At 39.8% G+C, this 20,532-nt stretch overlaps 1 protein-coding gene across 1 annotated transcript in view; it reads right to left on the reverse strand.

Moving 5' to 3' along the window:
* Positions 1-20,381, reverse strand: part of lmbr1 (limb development membrane protein 1) — a 33,080-nt gene extending 12,699 nt beyond the window's left edge. The window contains exons 1-10 of the mRNA XM_083901290.1: positions 20,208-20,381; positions 16,815-16,887; positions 15,958-15,997; positions 14,900-15,039; positions 13,920-14,023; positions 6,048-6,174; positions 5,148-5,216; positions 4,956-5,020; positions 4,739-4,811; positions 786-875 (exon numbers count right to left, since the gene is read on the reverse strand). Coding sequence (XP_083757416.1) covers positions 786-875; positions 4,739-4,811; positions 4,956-5,020; positions 5,148-5,216; positions 6,048-6,174; positions 13,920-14,023; positions 14,900-15,039; positions 15,958-15,997; positions 16,815-16,887; positions 20,208-20,270 — 844 coding nt within the window. The 5' untranslated portion in view covers positions 20,271-20,381. The remainder of the gene's footprint in view (positions 1-785; positions 876-4,738; positions 4,812-4,955; positions 5,021-5,147; positions 5,217-6,047; positions 6,175-13,919; positions 14,024-14,899; positions 15,040-15,957; positions 15,998-16,814; positions 16,888-20,207) is intronic.
* Between the last annotated feature and the right edge of the window lie 151 nt (positions 20,382-20,532).

Consider the following 20,532-nt stretch of genomic DNA (forward strand, 5'->3'; position numbering starts at 1 on the left):
AATAATAAATCCCAGATGAAAAGACATGCAGTTAAATTAATTTTGTGATTTATATTTGTGTGAGAGCATGCATGTGCACGTATGTATACGTGTGTTCATGTGGTGGGCAACTAATGTGTCTTGTAGTTCCAAGCCAGATGAAACATGCCAAATATCTATATCTAGTCTTCCATCTCTCTCTTATTTCCTCAGCTCATCAGTCAAACGTGAAGACACAGATGACAGCATTTAGACCACATGCACCGCGTCTTGTGTTATGGACATCCACAGTCCACTTACAGTGTGCATCTGACATCTGACTGCCCTTTAGTCCTTAACATATTGACTTTCCTTCTCTATTTCCAACCTTGTTAGTACTCCTTATTCTCAAAGTGCACCCACCATGCCTGCCCACGAAGTTTGCCAAGTGCACTTTATATGCACCATCCTTCTAAATTAATGACAACACTAAAAGGCTTGCTACAATATAAAGTTTGCATCTTGTCCAATATCCTAAGTGCCTTTGTGCTCTCCTCCCCCCACACCCCCCACCCTGCTCACCAAAAGGCTCAAGCCTCATTTATAATATCCTAAAATGGATGGAAAATTATCAGACAGTCCTGGTCCAAGTCCAAATTAAAAAATTAAGGCAGACTGAGAGAAAGCGACTGCTTGTCAGCAATATGTAAAAGTTCACTTCATCTATAGTGGGGTTCAAAAGTCTGGGAATGGTCTTTTGGACCACAGCATATGTTTTTTTATTGCAGTTCATAACTTCAGACAACACAAACAAATACTGTACTTACCCAATTTATTTCTTTGATTTCTAACATTGTCTAATTCTTTGTTGAGCTGGTGAGCAACACTTCCTCTGGTATAAGTGTGCGAGAGTGATCCTAAAGAAAGAGAAAAAAAGAAGACGTATAGGTTACAATCCCATTCTGTGAAGGGCTGCTAATTTATTACAACAACCTTTAAATACAGTCAAAAAAAGTTATTTAAACCACCAAAGTATTTTCCTGACTAAACGGCTGAGACAATTAATCAATTATTAACTTTTTTTCCCAGCTTTAAAGCCATTTTTTGTGTTGCTTTTGCTCTTCATGTCAGACCACTTAAGGAACTCTTAATTCAACTAGAGACCTCAGTACTCCCAGGGCATTTTTCACACAACAAATCAGAAAAGAAAAGATGACACTCTAATTAAAAGGATGTTAACTTCTCACTGCATTCGAGTTACCTCAGCACATGGTATTTGACTTAACTTTATTAAGCAATCCCCATCAAAACAAGTAATCCTACTCAGAACATAACAATGTGATCTCAAACAAGTAAAAATAATCTCTTGTGTCAGGAGCTGTCTAGCACATGCCAGAACTGGTTTGAGTGGGCTGGAGAAGACAGCAAGGGATTCTCCAGGAAAACCACAAGGCCAGCTCATTTAAGTCTAATTTATCTATTTTACTCTGTTTTCCTTCCAGCTTGACGCACTAGTGTAAAGGCCCCGCAGAGCCAAAGTGGAAGAATATCCATTTGCATCCCCTGGGGTGACTGGCAGATCAAGACCAATTAGTTCAGTGTTACACTGTTACTAGCGTGCAATAAAAATACCATCTTTCATCTTTGTTACAAGAGTGAAGGACCAATCACTTTGATCAAACCCGTTTTTTTTCTCCCTCTGTCATTATGACACGCCCTGTCTGGATGAGTCTAAGTAGGTAAAAGAGGTGAAATCGACGGTGAGCGAGAGTTAACAGCCTCGTCTGTGCCCTCGCAGATACCTGTCCCGGGATCTAAAGCAGGGGAAAGTTTGAACCCTCCGAGCAAATGCAGTCACAACACAACAGGAAATGTCACGGACAGTTCAACAGCTCTTTTTCTCCAGAGTTGAACCTGAACAATCTGCCCGAGGGAAGCCAAAAACTGCTCAGCCGCAAGTGAACTAATCTATCACCTATGTGCATAACATATCCAAACACGGTCGTACCTGTCACCCCGCAAAGATAAAGCACTGATCAAATGAGGAGAAGATTCTTAATGGCGATGAAAAGTAGTAGACGGAACAATATCGCCGCTTGTTCAAAGCGTAAAGGGTAAAACGGTGAGAAATTCATCTGCAGTATCTTCAATGACATCATTCCAAAGTGAAGTTAAATATATCCTTCTGCTGGCAGCATCAAGTAAAAGACTGAATTACAGCAAGGCAGAGATGCTGAGTGAGGCTTCTGGCAGCCAGGAAGGCCCAGAGTAATTCAACATATCCTCCAACCTTCACCACAGCCGAAAAAAAATTACGTCATCTACAAAATATGCTAAACACCATGCTGAGACAACAGAGGCACTGGCAAGGTCATTGTGCCGCAGAGCATCTGGACAGACGCTCTGTTGCTCTGATATCAGCAGATCCAGGTCTGGAAAGGGCAGCGGTGGACATTTGCACCGCATCACACTGTGATGCATTATTATTATTTGTAAACTCGAGTTATGAGACTGGACTTTCAGATCACATTCATAGATGGATTACCTATTGAAATCAAATCATACATGCTTTTACATTTGCAGGTTATTAGCTTAAATTATGTATACTACCGTTCAAAAGTTTGTGGTCACCTATTTTTGTGTTTTCCATTAAAAGTCACACTTTTATTCATCAAAAGAGTTGCAAAATGAATAGAAAATATAGTCCAACATAATTGCACAAGGGTTTTCAAGGGTTTTCTAATCATCCAATAGCCTTCTAAAGTGATTAGCAAACACAATGTACCATTAGAACACTGGAAATGGGCCTCTATACACCTATGTACATATTCCATTAAAAAACAGACATGTGCAGCTAGAATAGTCGTTTACCAAGACGCTTTACTTGGTGAATATCATGTTCCCGGAACCATCTTTACAGAAGGCCTTGCTTGCTATTAAGCTTAGTTTCGAGTTTGAGCAACAACAAGGCCATAACAAAATATAGAACCTGAACAGAACCTGGTATGTTGTCATCTAAACATAATCTTAACCTCTCAGCCTGTTTGTTTACATCTTATTTTATATTTTTGAAATGTAAACAAATATCTCTTGCATTCATAACATTGTAAAATGAGTTAGCCGAGACAGAAGCAACGGCAAAAGTGCCCTGATAAAGCCAGATGGGTTGGTGTATGGCAGAAAACACAAAGAAAAGCTTCAAAAGTGTTGAGCAGTTTGATGGAATATACATTTTTTTATCCACACAAATGCTCCCTATGTCAGGTCTGATAGTATTGCTTGACACAGCCAGTTTTCCCATGAGCGATGTGGCAAACAAATGGTTAGCTTTCAGTGGTATGTAATTGTGTACACAAAATGTGGAAAAATGAGCAGCTTCTGTGAAAGTCTGGAGGGGCCACGTCTCAAATTAGCCTCATCATGCTCATGACAAAGAAAAGAGACACACATGTCCACTCTGCCAATTTACGCCACAACCTTCTGATCTGCGAGATTATTACACGTCATTACGACTGCATGTACAACAAAGAGCGAAGACGCGTAAATAAACATAGATGCATGAACCGATTGCGGCTCAATCGTCCACATCTACAAACACAAACTGGGGTCAGGGGATAATGTGTCCGTGGAGCTGGTTGCAGAGGGAACTCATCTGAAGCAAGGAGACAGCATTGCTCACCTCTGGAGTATGTCCTGTGAACTGTTCCTGAACTGCCTCCTAGTCCGCATGTTCTCAGCAGATCAAAGGAAGGCCACTCTAGCCTTCAGTTTCACATATGTGTGAGCATGGACGCTGAGTGTGTGCATGTGGATACAGTGAGTGCATATAAACACTCATGTCGACATCCTACTTTGCCTTTAATTCCCACCTCTTTTATAGGCAAAAATGAATTGCAGGTCTGTCCTCAGTGCACACATGGAGATGTTGACCACTGTTTTTCTCCTCTTTTTTTTTTGCCTCACAGTGACTTGTAAAGATCAAACAGTCTCAGGCATGATAAGGAACAGATTACAATTATTCTATCATTTAGTTCAAAGCATTGCAATGTGGAATGAGCCTTAAGGAACCATACGCTTAGGTGGCAGTCTATAGACGTGGCCGGCGTAGCGTTCAAAAACAAACGTTATCACGGAGCGATCTCCCTTACCTCCCTGGTTTGAAAGGACACCCGTCCTCTTCATTTACTTGCATCTGTACACTTGGTTGCGTGCTTGAGTTAATATTAAAGTAAGTTTTGGAACGTGGCCTAAATACTTCCTGCTTTTCAGCTTATTCAATGTCAAACAAGGAATTTGGGGAAAGCAGCGGGGGTGTACATGAAAAGGAAATGCAGGCTAAAAAATAACATCGCTACCACTTGTATTTTTTAAAAATTCTTTAAACGGTCCCTTTTGTCCCCAGTCCAAGAAAAAAAAGCTTCCTGGTTTCTTTTCAGGAAAAGAATTTGCTGCTTTTTAATATCCCCACAGCTAAGCAAAAACCTCTTGTACAATATTTTATTTTCCTATTATCCAGACTGACTTTAAAGGAGACAATCATTTCACCTCCAGTGAGAATGGCAAAAACTTCCTAAACATAAATTAAGGTCTTTGCCATAGAGGCTGCTTTGCCGTTAAGCAGAAAGTTATGATTGTAAAAATAGTGTGTGTGAGTGTGTGCGTGAATTTCCAATGCTAATTGATTCCAGTGTGGCATGCTCCATCACACCCAATAGGACAGTCCGTTCCCCCCTCCCCTCCCCTCCTCTATAATGTGCCAACACATCTCCCTCAGACATACCATTTAATCTCCTCTGAAGGGCTTCCTCCTGCAAATGGATGCAGTAAATCTGCTCATCCAGGTCCTCCAGGATCTGAAGGGGAGGGAAGCAGAGGAGGAGGAAGAGGTGAAATGGGTTATAATTAGGCCCAAAGTGGGACTGGAGAGATGGCAGAGCAAAGTGGGTGCTGAACCTCTAAAAACTATTCAACAATGTAGTATCCAACTATGTTCTTACTGTTGGCTTGACTAGTAGCTGTCCCATGATGGTGAACATCCTGGACAACCCCACAGGGGTGCACACTGCAAAAGAGGCAGAAAACAACATGAAAAGTGTTTATTTTTCACTATGAAGTGAACTTAAATGGAGTATTCATGCAGACCAAGTATCAAATAAATATGTTTTGTCAGTGTGTGGTAAATGGCTTACTTAGTAAAAGCAGTCCTCCCATCAGTGATATACAGGAGTATAGGTACGGAAGGTAGAATTCCCAAAGATCTATGGGGGGAGAAAAAAGTATTAAATTATTAAAATATGCACTGAAAATGACAAAGTATGATAAATATAAGAGTAGGGCTGAACGATTTGGGTAAAATATCGAACTGCAATTTTTGTTTATCATATATTGCACCTGTGATTTGTGATATAACTATAAAGATGGAGCAATGTCACATGAAATACCATTAAAGTTCTCTAATGTGAGGATGAAAACTTAGATTTTTAGAGCACGTATTAATGCACATTGTAATTGCATTGTTTCTAGAGCTGCAACTAACAATTATTCTCGTAATTGATTAATTTGTCGTTTGTTTTCGCGATTAATCGTTTGGTTCATAAAATGTCAGAAAAAGTTAAAAAACGTTGATCAGTGTTTGTCAAGCCTGGAAATTATGATGTTCTTGAATGTCTTGTTTTGTCCACAAACCAAAATGATTCGGTTTTAATGATTTCTTTGTTATGTGGAGCAGAGAAACCATGAAAATATTCACATTTTAGAAGCTAAAACAATCAGCAATGTTGTTGTAATCATGAAAAAAGCTTCAAACCAATTATCAAAATAGTTTAATTTAGTAATCGATTAATCGTTTCAGCTCTAATTGTTTCACATTGCAATTTCAATTGGAAAACGTGTATTGTGAAATAAGGCCAAATACTCTGATTCCAGGCTTTATACTAAGCCGAGCTAAACAAATCAAGTTGCAACTCAAGTTTAATGCAACTATTAGAGTGGTACAAATCTAATACTCTGCAAAAGGAATAGGAATATCAAACTATACATACAAAATATATATCACAACAAAGAGATATGGAGCCTTGTAAAAACCGTACCATAGAGTGACTCCATACTGGCTGCATCATTGTCAATGAGTGCCGATGCCACCCAAACAATGCCCAGGATGAGCAAGGCCAGCAGGAAGAGCATCACAAATGTCTCCAGAATACGTGCCTTAATGCCCTAGTAAAATATATAAATATAAAAAAAAGAAGTTAAAATGTCACAGCATCACAATAGACATACACACAGTTTCTTCAAAAAACCCATTACTCAAACTGATGTTCATTGCACTGAGCTGGAAGGTGCTTTTATACGCTCGGATACCCAATTTCTAAACACCAAACAACATTAATTTTACTAGACATCTCCCACCTCAATCCGTCCTGCCTCACTCATACTAAACAGCATCAATTCCATTCACAGCACACAAATGTGACACAAACGCTCCCTTAGATTTCTCTGTGGAACAGCTCTATTATACACACATATTGAGGTCTATAAATTGAGTCTAACAGGCAGAGGTGATATTTGAAAAAGGTTGGGGGGAGGGGGGGTGAAGGGTGTGGGGGGGTTCTATAAGGAGCTGGGTCAGCTACTGTCTGCGATCAAGAGCAGGCCTCCCATCTGGAGCTGATTAAGAGCTCCACGGCCGTGTCCCGAGCTGTGCAGACAAGAGGCTTTTGGGGTAATTTGGGTTTTCCGGGTCACAAACTGCTGAGTGGTTAATAAAGTCCTCCTCTACCTGTTCACACAGTTTCCATTTCCCGCCGTGCTGGGGAGCCGAGTAAGAGAGAGATAGGTGTTCTCATACACATGTCAGGTGGGCAACCAGGCATGGGATAACAAGGGCCCTCTGCTTTTGCAGCGTAAATTGGGTACAGATGAGCAATTTGTTTCCAGCTAACATAATGTCTGTGCGGTTGCTGTTCAGTATTTGCCAACAGGTACATTGAGGTGGTCTCTACTTTAAAGTCCCCCCCCTCCACTAATCATTAAGTACTTAACAGAGTGGAAATGGGTTAAATTCTGCAGAAAATAGTGGAAACATATACTTTGTTTTGTTCAAGCAAATGCCGAGTCGTTTTCTTGTCTTTATAGTTGCCATTTTTATTCTTGGTTCTTGTTTTGTTTGTTTTATTTTTGTTCATCCCTTCTTTGAGCATGTTTTGCGAGCTAAGCCTAGCTTTGCTTTGTCGCTGATTCCAGTCTTTATGTTAAGCTAAGCTAACCAAGTTGTGGCTCAAGTTTAATGCAGCTATTAGAGTGGCATAAATCTAATTTAATGCTCTGCTAAAGAAAAACAAATGTCAAACTATTCATTATGAATTAGAGATAAGGATATTGGTTTAATTCTGGATATTTAATGCAAATAATCAGAGATTCTGAGCTGATAAAGATGTTTAACTGATTATCTTGTGTGACTGAAAAGCCCTTAATTAAAAGAACTTCAATTCTTTAACTACTTATCCTAAGAAAAATGTTTCCATATAGCCGAGATTATATAACCTAGTAGTCAACAAGGTAAATATCAGTATGTATACATGTCCCAACATGTTTCCATTACACTTAGTGTCAATGTTTTGAATGAACCATCACAATTACAAGCATTTCCCCCCATTTAAATCATACTTTGGACATTGGAATATAGATTTCAGACGAGTCCATTCATCTCCAGAGGTTGAAAATCCCCCTGCAGCATCATTACACTATCAGCAATCACTTACTACAGTATGCGCATTACATCCCTCTTGCCACCTTTCATGGTGACATGCTGCAAAAGCTTCCATGAGTGAGTGACTGGAGAATGTTCTAGCACAACACAGAGGAAAGTGGGCAGGGTCAGGAGTGCCCCAGTGTGGCCAATGCGGACACTGCAGTCACTGGACAGGTGATGTAACAGTGGGGGGTGGGGGGTGGGGGTACCATTGAATGGTATGGAACCATTCAACAACTCAAAATAAACCTAAAAAATATGCAATATATTAGAAATAAGATACAGCAAATAACAAATTTTGTTGACTGCCTCATGCTGTTCATGCTCCAGCTGGATGCAGCTATCAACTGTCCCACCTCCCAACTCAAAGAGAGAGGGATGAAGTGCAACGAAGAGAGCAGAAGAGAGAGATTGGTGTAGGAGAGGAGTCAGGGTCTGAGCACATTTCATTCCCTAGAGGTAAGAGAGGTGAGAGAGGAATGCTTTCAGGGACTTCAGCCACGTCCCACACGCACTCTCTTAAGGATGCATCAGGACAGGCGGAAAGTCACAGATAGGACTCGCCTCAGGTCGGGTGCTCCAGTCCACCTTAACAAAGCCTGCCCATGCCATGCTGAAGGTGTATTCCCTTTAGATAGGTCTCTCAATCATTTATAAGACTCCAGACATTACCCATTCAGATCATTTAGGGCAAAGGCACTAATTGTCACCTCCCTTACTATCATCCCTATAGTTTCTGCCTCACTGGGGGAACGATCCACAGTGTCAGACTTGACGATACGAGGGGGGAGAGGACGCTGAACTGAGAGGCCCCCACTGCTTTCACTCTTCCAGCCACAAATGTATGACACTGCAAAATGAAATTCTATCCTGATCTATTCTTGTTCGTCCTCACAAAGCTTTTTTTTTTTGTAGAAGTGTGGTAGAAAGATAGAAAATCAAACTAAGCCATCATCACTGATGAAAGATAAAAGTGTCAAAAAAAAGACATGTGCCTTGGCATACAGAGAGAGCGCCTGCTGAAACTTTCTATTCTTGCTATTCTAAATGTGTAACTACTTCTAAATATAGCAGCTCTGAAATATTCAGCATCCCCTGATCCTCACACTGACATCGAGTGAGGGGCTGCTTAACTGCAGCTATGTAGTACAAGAGTGGAGAGAGAGAGATAGAGAGAGAGAGAAAGACTTCCAAGAAATGCATCTAGTGGCCAGAGAGGAAGACGAACAAGCCAAACAAACAAACATGCAATGCATGCATGAATTCCCCAAGCCGCACACAGAGAGAGGGATAAAAGGCCAAGTAAAACAACCGACAAATCCACCCAATTACACAAAGCCACAGAGGCCCTGGAAACAGTTCACAAGCTTTACCCCTCGACTGTGCTGCAGGAAAAACTACGACAACTACTGTCTTTGAATCCATTTTTTATTTGACACATTTCCAAAATTTTAATCACACAATGCTAGATATAGTATTTAGTAAGCTATAGAAGAGTTTCACCTATGATCAATCAATTTGGCTCTCAGATTAGTGGACAAACTCTTACAGTATACCATATGATGTTTTGGTCACACTTAGAAGACATAGGCTATTCACCATTAACTTGGTGCTTACTAACATGCATATAAGTAGCATGCTAGCCCTTTATTAGTAAATATTAACACCTTATGTAGGAAAAATCTTAATTCATGTCATAATACAGGTAGAATAGATGATGTAGAATAAGATGTTACTATGTGCTTAATGATTACTAATACAAGGCTATTATGCCACTTAAGCACCTAGTTAATGGTCAATATGGGTTCCCTAATCTAAAGTGTTACCGATATAACAATAATAGAGAATGATTATAATTTAAGAAGTTAAAAAAACAGGAGATGAACCAAGATGGCAGACAGAATCGACTCTCTGTATCGTCCTTTTGCAAATTCTGTGATTTCTGTGAGCAGGTGATCAATCCATCACTCCCAAGTATTTATGGAAAGATACCTGCTTGATTATTCATTCTGAACAGTACTGGGGATGTTTTGATCTCTATCTTGTGGTGACCTCAAAAGTTCTTAAATTTTTTGTGGGCGTGTGTTGAATCTCAAGAGCACTGTTATTGCTCCACTTTAGTTCACCTCTGGAAGCAATAGTGAAGTGCAAAAGAGAGTGAGAGATGATAATTGGGTAGGTGCATGGCAGTATGGGATGCTTTGCAGGGGCTGATAGGAAAAAACAGTCAGACAAAGGAAGAGGTAGGTGGTGCAGGAGCTTCCTAGATGCCACCATCAATCCTTAGCAGGTCAGCAGGCAGTGACAGAGATCATCCCACGGCCCATCCTTCTGCTCACTGTCATGGACGTGTGGAGCAAGGACCAAGAGTGTAATAAGGGAGGGAGGCAGGGAGGGGGCAGGGGTACTTTTTTGGCTCCCCCAGCAAACAGGGGACTGCCCTCTTTGCTAAAGACATGCCAGATGCCCAGGGCCTTATTAGCGTATCCTTCAACCAGTCGGCTGCAGCAGCACAGTGACCGTGTTGAAGACAGAAAGCAGAGGAGAGGGACCGCTCCCCTGTAAAGCTGCAGAATGAACTTCTAAAGACTCTCAATCAGACTTAATCAGCCCCAATGACACGAGAGCATGGAAAATGATCGGCATCACGTCGTATTTGTTCAAACTGCAGGGGCCGTGGGTGGGAGGCAACTGTCGTTGTTGTGAAACTCTTTGAAATGATCATTCTGTGCCATTTATGCTCCAGATATCACCGTACTGTGATAGCACGCTCTGATTAAAGAGGTTAGCACCTCGTAGATAAGTCTCTGCTCTTCTTTAAAGGTCCACTATGTAACATTTGAGGAGGATTATTAGCAGAATATTGCATTTTTTCCTTAGTTTGAGTAGCCTTAGAAAAAGCCTTTCATACAAAGTACAGGCAAGATCTTTGCTTTATAGAGGCTGCCATTTTTAATTGCCATGTTCCTACAGCAGCCCCAAAAAGTTTATTAAGCAAACATAGTGGAATGACATCCTTCCTGGTATGCAAAGGCCACCACAGTTCAGTAGCGCGTGGGAAAGAGAGGGACACAATCTGTAGTCTCATCATTAGATTTCACTAATTCTTACAAACTGCACCTTTAAGTAACAACACACACGACAGAAGGAAGAACAGCACGGAGCGCTAGTCATGGTTAAAAATCTGTCAAAACGTCTAAAATCCCACAGCAGCATAAGTTCAGTTTCACAACTTGTTGCTCACTTTCGAAAAACTGAGTCATGAGAGGAAAGGGGGAAAAAAAATCCTGAGCAACTCGCTTGTTCTTTTTAAAATTCCCAGCTCAAACTAATATGTTGCCATGGTAACGAACATTGTAACAGGCAGCTTTAGGGAGACATTGTGACCTTAAAGGAAGGTATGTAAACACCACTTTATATTCTCCGGCTGGCCCTGCCCGAAAGAAGGCCTGGGAAAAATGTCTGCATGTGCAGGAGATTTGAAATAAATATCCAGGCCCCCATTGTGGAGCTCCAACAAAGACGAGTATCTTAGTAACACCACGCGGGGTTTGCTTGGCGAGACGTTTTCTCTCTCCCCCGCTCTCCCCTCCTCTCCCTCCACAATAAACACACTTCTCATCATCGGCGGGTTAGGGCTTAGGATGAGATTGATGAGGAGTTTCTTTAACTACCAGATGAAACCTGTTGGCCCTTCGCTGGGTCACTCGCGGGGTCAGACTCGTTCCAACTCGTTTCAGGATCAAAAGCATTTCAATACTGTGGGTAAGACCCAAACGTTTATTCACTGCAAATCACAATTTATGTGGTTTCGTCACCAAAAAATCTACATCTAAGGAAAAGATTTTAATGTTGAAACAATTCCAGATAAAGCAAGTTAAGGCTACAGTATTGAATAGAACCAGGAAGTACTATTTTTATCAGATTAAAAAATAGCCGTGGGATACTGTTGTCATGTCTGACTGATAAGATCATTTATTTTGATTAATTAATTTAAAGGCTTGTACTGATGTCTTCTTTGAGCATGTTGTTCATCTCAATAACAGATGGCTCTCATCAGTGTAATGCCATCTACTGGTGGTGCAGAGACAACATGGCATACAATACCGTTCAAACGTTTGGGGTCACATAGAAATGTCCTTATTTTTGAAGGAAATACACTTTTTCAATGAATATAACATTAAATGAATCAGAAATACACTCTATACATTGTTAATGTGGTAAACGTGCAAATATCTGGTTTTTAATGGAATATTTACAAGGTGTATAGAGGCCCATGTTCTAATGGTACATTGTGTTTGCTAATCACATTAGAAGGCTATTGGATGATTAGAAAACCCTTGAAAACCCTTGTGCAATGATGTTGGCACATCTGAAAACCAATTTTGCTGGTTATTTATTTTGAATAAAAATCATTATTTCTATTCTTGTCAATGTCTTGACTATATTTTCTATTCATTTTGCAACTCTTTTGATGAATAAAAGTGTGGCTTTTAGTGGACAACGCAGAAAAGATTGTATAGGGGACCCCAAACTTTTGAACAGTAGTGTATAAGTGACAGGAATACGATAAGGCCTCGAACCTAAACACATTATTATCAGTATCAATGTGCTCAAAATACACCAACAAACAACAAATATAGATTATTTTGTGTACTGCCTTGTATGCAAGAGGGAAAAGCACAAATACAACATGGCCTAAAATCCTGAACTACACCTTTAGGACCTTTTGTGGCTTTGGAGACTCGGCTCTTCTGCAAAGATTTCAGAACTCTGTAGTAAAGTTGGAGACATTTTACAGCAACAAGTAAAGCTAAATCATAACATCCGACATCAAAGCACTAAAGTTCACTCCGATTCATCCACAATTTGGACAATTTGGTAAACTATTAATCATTCAGGTGACAGAGCCTCTGAAGAGCTGAACAGTTAACATTAAAAAAAAATCCACATTTTCATCTTTATTTTGGTGGCGTATTTTAGTACATCGTCAAACGTAAACACAGCCACATGAAAAGCCTGACTTACAGCGTTAGCAGTGAAATTCATCATTCACTTCATTTCCGCAGTCTAAAAAAGGAGCTCGCGCTGCTATAACGTGAGCCCAGGAGGTTAAAATACCACATTAAAACTTATGACATTGTGGTCTAATGCTGTTATTGGGGAAAGGGATAATATCGCATTATAAAAACTGAGATACGAGTTTTACAATTCCCAAGCTGTTGGCTGCGTGATTTACTCTCCAGGCAGCTCCGTTTTTTTTCAGATACAGCAGGAGTGTCGCCTCCACCCCTTCCCAACACACACACACACAATACATACGTAGACGTGCAACTCAACATTGAACAGTGCTTCCTCTGAGCAAATTTATGTTAAGATCAGGAGCGAGAAACAGTCCCAATAAAACAAAAAAGAAAAGAACAAAAACGAGAAATGTGAAAGAGGCCCTCGTCCCTGCCCGCTTACACATCAGGACCTGCCCTCTGTTAAAGAAATCCAACCGAAACAAATTAGTGGAGCTGAAGAAGAAAAGAACCTGCTATACACTACAGTACAGACTAATTTTTATGTGCTTTTGCCAGGAGGGACATAAACCAGAGAGGTTTCAAACTGTGACACAGGATAGAGGTGTATTAAAAGTAAATCTTTCCTCCTCCGTTTTGCGAGGCTCTATTGTGCTGTCATGTTGCTGCAACTTTATGGACTTTTGGAACACGAGCTCCCAGCCTTTTTTTTTTTCGGTGGAGTAATCAATTAAACGAGGAAGTTCGCTGAGCCTTACAACTCGATTATTAGCCTGTCCTTTTGAAGTTTTATTTTAGGGGGCTGGGGAGGGGGGGGTGACAAGGAATCAGGCTTTAAATCAGTGGGGTCGATGCAGCAGTGTTGAAGCGTTTGCAGCCCATGGCCTCATTGGAAGGGTTTGTTAGGATGTGGCGCTGGGCGAAGACCAGATTCAGACTTTCATGGTTAATGAGCTTTCTGCGGTGGCATTTACGGTCAGTGGCGTGAGTCAGGGAGAGGGCATGGACTATAGGCACCTGCTGCTGCTGACAGGAAGACGTTTTAGCAACAAATACAAATACGTCGACAGGAAGCCAACCCAGATTTTTTAGATTTTTTGTGATGATAATTGGTAACTGCACCAAATGCAAGAGAAAATTAGCTAAATTAAGAGTGATACTTGAAAATATTTCCACTAATGATGTACCTTTTTTGATCCTGCAAATCCCTCAGACTCCAAGAAGAAATATGCAAATGGCATCAGGATGAAGAGGCAAAGGTTGGAGAACAGCGACACCAGGTTCCACAGTCCTGAATAAAAACAAACATATGATGAGTATGTGCACATTACATACAGTATTTTAAATAAATAATTGAATTTTTAATATCAAAATGTGACTACAAACACATTTTTCCAGATCTTTACTATCATACACACAGGGGTTCTATCTGCCAAGTGCCTCTCTGAAAATGTCTAAGTCTCTAATGCCCCCTGGTGGACGATGCAACACACAACATCCTCTGTTACTGGTTTGGACATAAACTGGTTATTTAATACATGTTCTGTTTTTATCCCAAATACTTTAAAGCATAAACTCTACAGATATATGCATGATGCTCAGCAATAAACTTGTACCAATATTTGTATTTACCAATAGCCACAGAATGCTTAATTGAACTTTAAAACTTAAAAAAATTGGTCTTTTTCAATCCTGATTACTAACAACAGAGACAATAACACATAGTGAAATGTTATGTAAGAGACAAAAATATTTAATAATTAACATTAAAAGTCAAGCAGGTTCAACAAGTTTGCACACCCTCGTCTATTCTTTTCATCCAGTTTTTGTAGATTAAATTAAAAAACCAAAAGCGTGATACTGCGATACTGTGTCCCTCCTTCGCTGAATTATTATATCAACAATATAAAAATAAAAAACATAAATAAACGTATGTAGGTTTCAGGGATGGCTTTCCAAATGTTAATTTGTGTTTTTGTACAAAAAAAGCACTAGTCACACCTATGTTAAGAGGTGATGGTGTTGAAATTAATTCTATTGAATGTGAATCTACATATGTTAGATGTTATTTGTCTGAAGAGCAAAAGATACTATAAACAGCAAGAAAGTCAGAGAAAATTAGTTATTCAACGAAGAAAAAAAACCATGAACTGTGAGATCTACTGACCATGAATGAGGGAACCATTGAGCCACTGAATGTAATAGTTTTTGGGGAAGGAGAGGAGGATCTCGTTACTAATGATTGAGAAAGGCAGGAGGAAGACGGCGCCACCCGACACTGCCAGGGTGAAGGTGCACAAGTACAATCTGCAAGTAGAATCAAACACACAAAGTTTTAGTATGCACAATCACAACAAAGTAACGTCCAATATGTTGCAGAACTCAGTTGGTTATGATGGGAATTAACATTTAGCGGCCACTTAAATAGCCCTGCATTGAACGGCCAGCAGTCTCACTGTCAATCTATTCTTTTAATCATCCTCCTACTCCTCGCTTTATCGACCTCTGCTCCAGCCAAGTAACAAAAGGCGTGGACTGGTTCTATTTCTGCAGCAGGTCATTTGTCAAGAGTCATGTGCAGTCAGTGGGGTTTCCAGATTGGACCCAGGGGAGTGACCATCTGCTGAGTGGCCCTAAGTGGGATGGCACAAAGTCACCACATCACCATATCACTGAAGGGTCTCATTACGCTGAAATGCTTTCCATTATTTTTGCTGGGCTTGTAAAAGGCCCGGACGCATGTGGCTACATGAAGCGTCCTCAAGTGTGATTTGTAATTCTAAACTTAAGAGAAATGCGATATTTGTCACGACTCGTCTGGCTTAAGTAACACCTGTAGTGGTAATTAGTGAGTTAGTGTAACACTTCAACTAATAATTATAATGGTTATCAATAAATCTAATTATTCTAATTACATTTGGCTAATTGGTTTTTTCTACAATGTATTTAAAACCTTTCACAATTGATAAAGTGGAACCTGAGCACATCTATTATCAAAAAAGCCATCTATTTTCTACGTAATTCTACTCAATTATTTGTATTTCATCACTTTTGTTCCATCTTCAAAAGAGCGTGCTAATGACTTATAAGTGCTTACATACACAGTGTTCACTCTATAGCAACAAACTCGGGTTACTTTTCTTTATACTTCAAACAAAAGTTACATAACTGTATACATAACATTACACAATGAAAAAGAGAGCTACAGAAAACAGTTTTACTCACGATATTCTGTTGACAACAGCATCTTCATCCTCGTGGTCATCTGTAAAGGAAATGAGAGGAATTCGATTTGATTATTCATTGTTATTGTGTGTCTGTAGAGAATATCTTTAATTTTGCCACCTATATTAATTGACACTATTGCAGGAATGCTAATTAAAAGGTGGGAAACATGGGTTAAGTTTGACATGCTTATCCTTGTGCATTTAGTTATTGTTGTGATAACAATGCAATGCTCAATGTCAGTTAGATTAAGTGATAATAACGACACCAATGGCTGTAAAAACAACTCCATTTGTACTGCACAAAACTCTTTGGAGGACTTAGTGATGCAAAGTAAGTGAACTACTTTCAAAAATGAGACAAGGGAAGCCAGGTGACCTTGACATACTATCTTTGTCCTGGGAAATTGGGATAGAGTTCACAGTGCTGGTTCAGTACTTCTTGTTTTCACCCCTTATATATTCACCAGATAAAATGCTCTGTGGAAAATCCTTTTCTCGCCTCCCTTGAGCCTTTTAGTATTTGTGATTATCATCACAGAGGACAGGTTATGTCAGTATTTGTCCAAGTGTCATTAAGTAAGACATTGTATTCGTGCAGCCACAGCCCTAAGAGCAATATTGGGCGGTTACTGTTTACACTGAAAGAGAGCTTACTTGTACGTGAGGTATTTCATACATGCACCTAAGGCATTCTTGGCGTTAGCTTCCTTTCAGTGTAAACACAATGAAGGGCTCTGTCTGTGTACCAACACAGGATAAACAGAGATAAATCTACAATCTTGTAAAAAATACTTCTATCACAGACACTTTTCTGTTGTTTTAAGACACCTGATGGTCTTGTGTGGACACACTTACCACTTTTCCTCTTGTATCTGGTTATGATGAAGTAGGACACAATGTAGAGGACTGCGAACAGGAGGAAACAAATCTGAAATGACAACATAAGAATGTGAGTGAGGAGTTTATTATGACTGACTGAAGGTGAGTCAGTCGGCAGATATCAGCAGCATGTCTCACACCCCATAGACTAAGATTAATTTTTAACTTTTTAATCATAGCAACCTAGCTGTTTTCAAGACATGAGTTTTGCCTGAAAGCTGTTATGGAAAGTATCGTCAAGGCCCACACATCCTGTTTGACAAAGTTATGCTGTTGAGAATGAAAATCCTGCCTCTGAGTCACGACATTGGTGCTTCGATGTTTTCCCATGACATAAACTGAATGGACATAACAAGCAGGTAAATTGAGTTAAGTGGGGAAAAAAGTATCAATAATGCATTTTTCTACAACTGTGGAAAGAAAACGTATGATATGGCTTAAAAAATAAAACCTCACATTTTATCAACTCAAGATTTTTTCTGATTTCTATTCCTACACTCCAATGGAATCAAAACACTTCAGAACAAGTGATTGCAGGTTGTAAAAAACAGAAAAAAATATAACTTTTAGCAAGCTGTCTTCTGGCTTCAAACTATGTCCCAACTTCCAGAGATCTTATCTTAACTACGGGAGCACAAGGGTAGGGTCGGCTGCTGAAGTCCTACAGAAAACCGATTTTTATTAAAAACAAACCCTCCTAAACTACAAATGTGAATCTATAAAATAGATTTATCACCCAGATCTCGTGGAAAGTAGATCATCCAGCAAGTTTTTGACTATCTACGAAAAATAACAGTTGATACATGGATTTGTTATAATGTGCACAAACATTTTTCTTTAGCTATGCATACAGTATGTACTCAGCTGCAGTACAACACATATAAAGCCAGGGGGAAAATAGCGTTGCATCACTGTTTCCACACCTCCAGTGACACTAATTAAGCCAACGTTACAAGCAAAGTAGCACAGATATTACTAATGCAAAGAATTTATTAGGTAACTCCGGGTGCAAGACAAGCCGGATGGTCTTCCAGAAAGATCACATTCCACATTCTCTCCTTCTACTGTGACAGTGACTTGGACGTAACTAATGTTAGAACCTTATACTTCAGCACTTTGCACCCTGTCAACATTGCAAAACTCATCATGGCTGAGGCGGGATCACAGAATGACTAAGCCCAATACCAGACGGACCATGCGCTTTTCAGACGCTAATGTTACCAGAAAAAAAACCTGTAGAAAATAATTACTTGCGGGCTTGATGAGATGATATTGACATGGGGACATGATAGGGACCCAAAATAAGCCACAGTTAAGTGCACAGAGATGATAAATTGGCCCTGACACAAAGACACAACAGTCTGACCAGAGAGATAAGTGCAAGTTTCAAGAACACCAGCAGACACCACAGCCATTTACCAAGATATTAGTCTGTTTTCCCTCAAGAATTCAGAGTCACACACCAAACACTGGAAAAGGAACAAGTAATACCAAGTCAGACTTCTTGTTAGCAGCTTGCAGGCATCCAACAAACTTGCAACAGCATTTCACATCTTTACGATATATGAACTCAAGCTGCTGGGTGAGGACAGTTAATTACATCTTTTCTAAAAGGTTTTTTTGTTAGGTCTAGTCAATCAAATGTTCCTGCAAACATTACACTGACTGTTCAGTGCTAATCATGCACTGTCATTTCATGAGCTACTATCAGTGGTCATTTGATATTAGTAGTGTAATAAACAATAAATGTGAGTTCTGAATAATTTTATAAAAGCATGTGCACAAAAAAGACAGCTTTAGCTGCAACGTCAACCCCAGTTTTGCTCAATACAACATGGAAAAGGCTGGTGGAAAGGTTGAAAATGTAATTACCGACCAAACTACATGCATCTGCACTGCCTTAACCCGATTACTCACAGTAACGTGATTTTCTGTGTAAACACTGGCATGATACTCTCGAATCTTTTACACTAGTCGGCAAAAATAAACACGTTAAACAATTGACATCAACATCCACTCATATATGCATCAGTTGACTCACCATAAACACTCATTTAAATGACACAGCAACATTAGAACATGATGAAAATGGATCTCAGCTTAAGAATGTTGATATGGGACACTGAGAGTCAGGTGAAGACAGGCACTTCGGACAAAATGTACAAGCTACGGATGAGATGTTGAGCTCGTCTGCTCGTGAGACATTGGATAGTTTCTGTATTTTATTACAGTTTTAATCAGCAAGACATAATTCAGTCTAAGTGTCCCCAATTGAACTTAGAAATAATGACTAGACTTATACAGTAATAACATGGTTTGGGGCACTGGAAGAATAACGGCAACTTTTAAAAAGTATTATTTATGCTTAGCATAACCAGCTTACCTTGCTGGTTTTGGAAATGGAAGTAGGAAGTAGAGTTGGACAAATACAGGTGTTGCCAATAACATTAATTAGGGTTTTTACTCCAGTTTTAAGAGGGTTGTGTTCAAGTACAAATGTAAGGGTCGGTCACACTAAATACTTGACACAAAACCTTAGAATAGAAGCTATTTTTTCTGAAAAGTGCTTTGTTTTCCCTACGCCCAACTGCAGAGGTCATTTAGTCTATTCCGTTGAGAAATTAACATAATATTGTCCTACTCATGTCGCAGCAGATGTAAATATACATTTGCTTAATTGAGTAAAACAAATGAACAAAAAGTGAGGGTACCAGCATAGAGTTGTTGTAATTAATGTTTTAGTTACTGGTCATATAAGCAGATCTCGGTGTATTTGCAGATATCTGATACTACATTTTAAGCCGATATCTGCCCATGCTGATATCGTGCTGATAATATCGTTAATGCCTATTTTCTTGATGTGTTCCAATAATGTGAATTACACAATGTGGTTATTATAGCATTGCTAATACAACTAATCTAATGCTGGTTTGATTTCTGCACAATAATAGCAAACCACTTGTCACATATTAACATGAAAACAGTGAGAAAACGTGTGTCATAACACAAGCCTGATCATGACACATTAATAAGCAGCAAAACACTCAGACACCAAGGGCTCTTGTTAAAAGTAACAAACAAGTCGTTTGACAAGATGCACAACTCCAGTTTAATAATCAGTGGTAGCTAATGGCAACGTAGGCTAATTTTAAATAGCACCTTAAGCCTTTGTTCTCAAATGTGTGCGAGCGACTCCTACGTGACACCACATTTGAATGCGCTCTTCGGAACGAAGCGCCGAGCTTCGGTACATTTCTGCCGAGTCAAAAAACTGTCAAAGTGATGCTAACGTTAGCTACCGTTGCTGTGTAAGTCAATGGAGGACGTCGCTAGCCAGCTAGCCCCTCGGTTAGCATCCGCACTACTTACAATGTACTCCCGAACTTGGCTGTGGAAATTCTGCTCTCTGATAGTGACATCGTCTTCTTCCATTCTTCATATTGCAAATACGAGTAAAGCTACAGTACTCGCTACATGCTAGCTCTCACAAATAGCCGCTGTCAAAACGAGTCCTCTCTGCACAGCAAAGTAACCCTGGCTGGTTAAAAGGCAGTTTACATGGGAGGAAATCCCGCTACGGGCTGTAAAAGAAAAAAAAAGAAAAAAGGAAAAGAAAAAAATAACCGCCCCAAAATAAATGACATCATCATCAGGCGCCACCTCCTCACTGGCGTGACCCGGAAGTGATTAGTGA

Source organism: Microchirus variegatus, assembly GCF_963457635.1.
Source record: "Microchirus variegatus genome assembly, chromosome: 15".
NCBI classification, from domain to species: Eukaryota; Metazoa; Chordata; class Actinopteri; order Pleuronectiformes; family Soleidae; genus Microchirus; species Microchirus variegatus.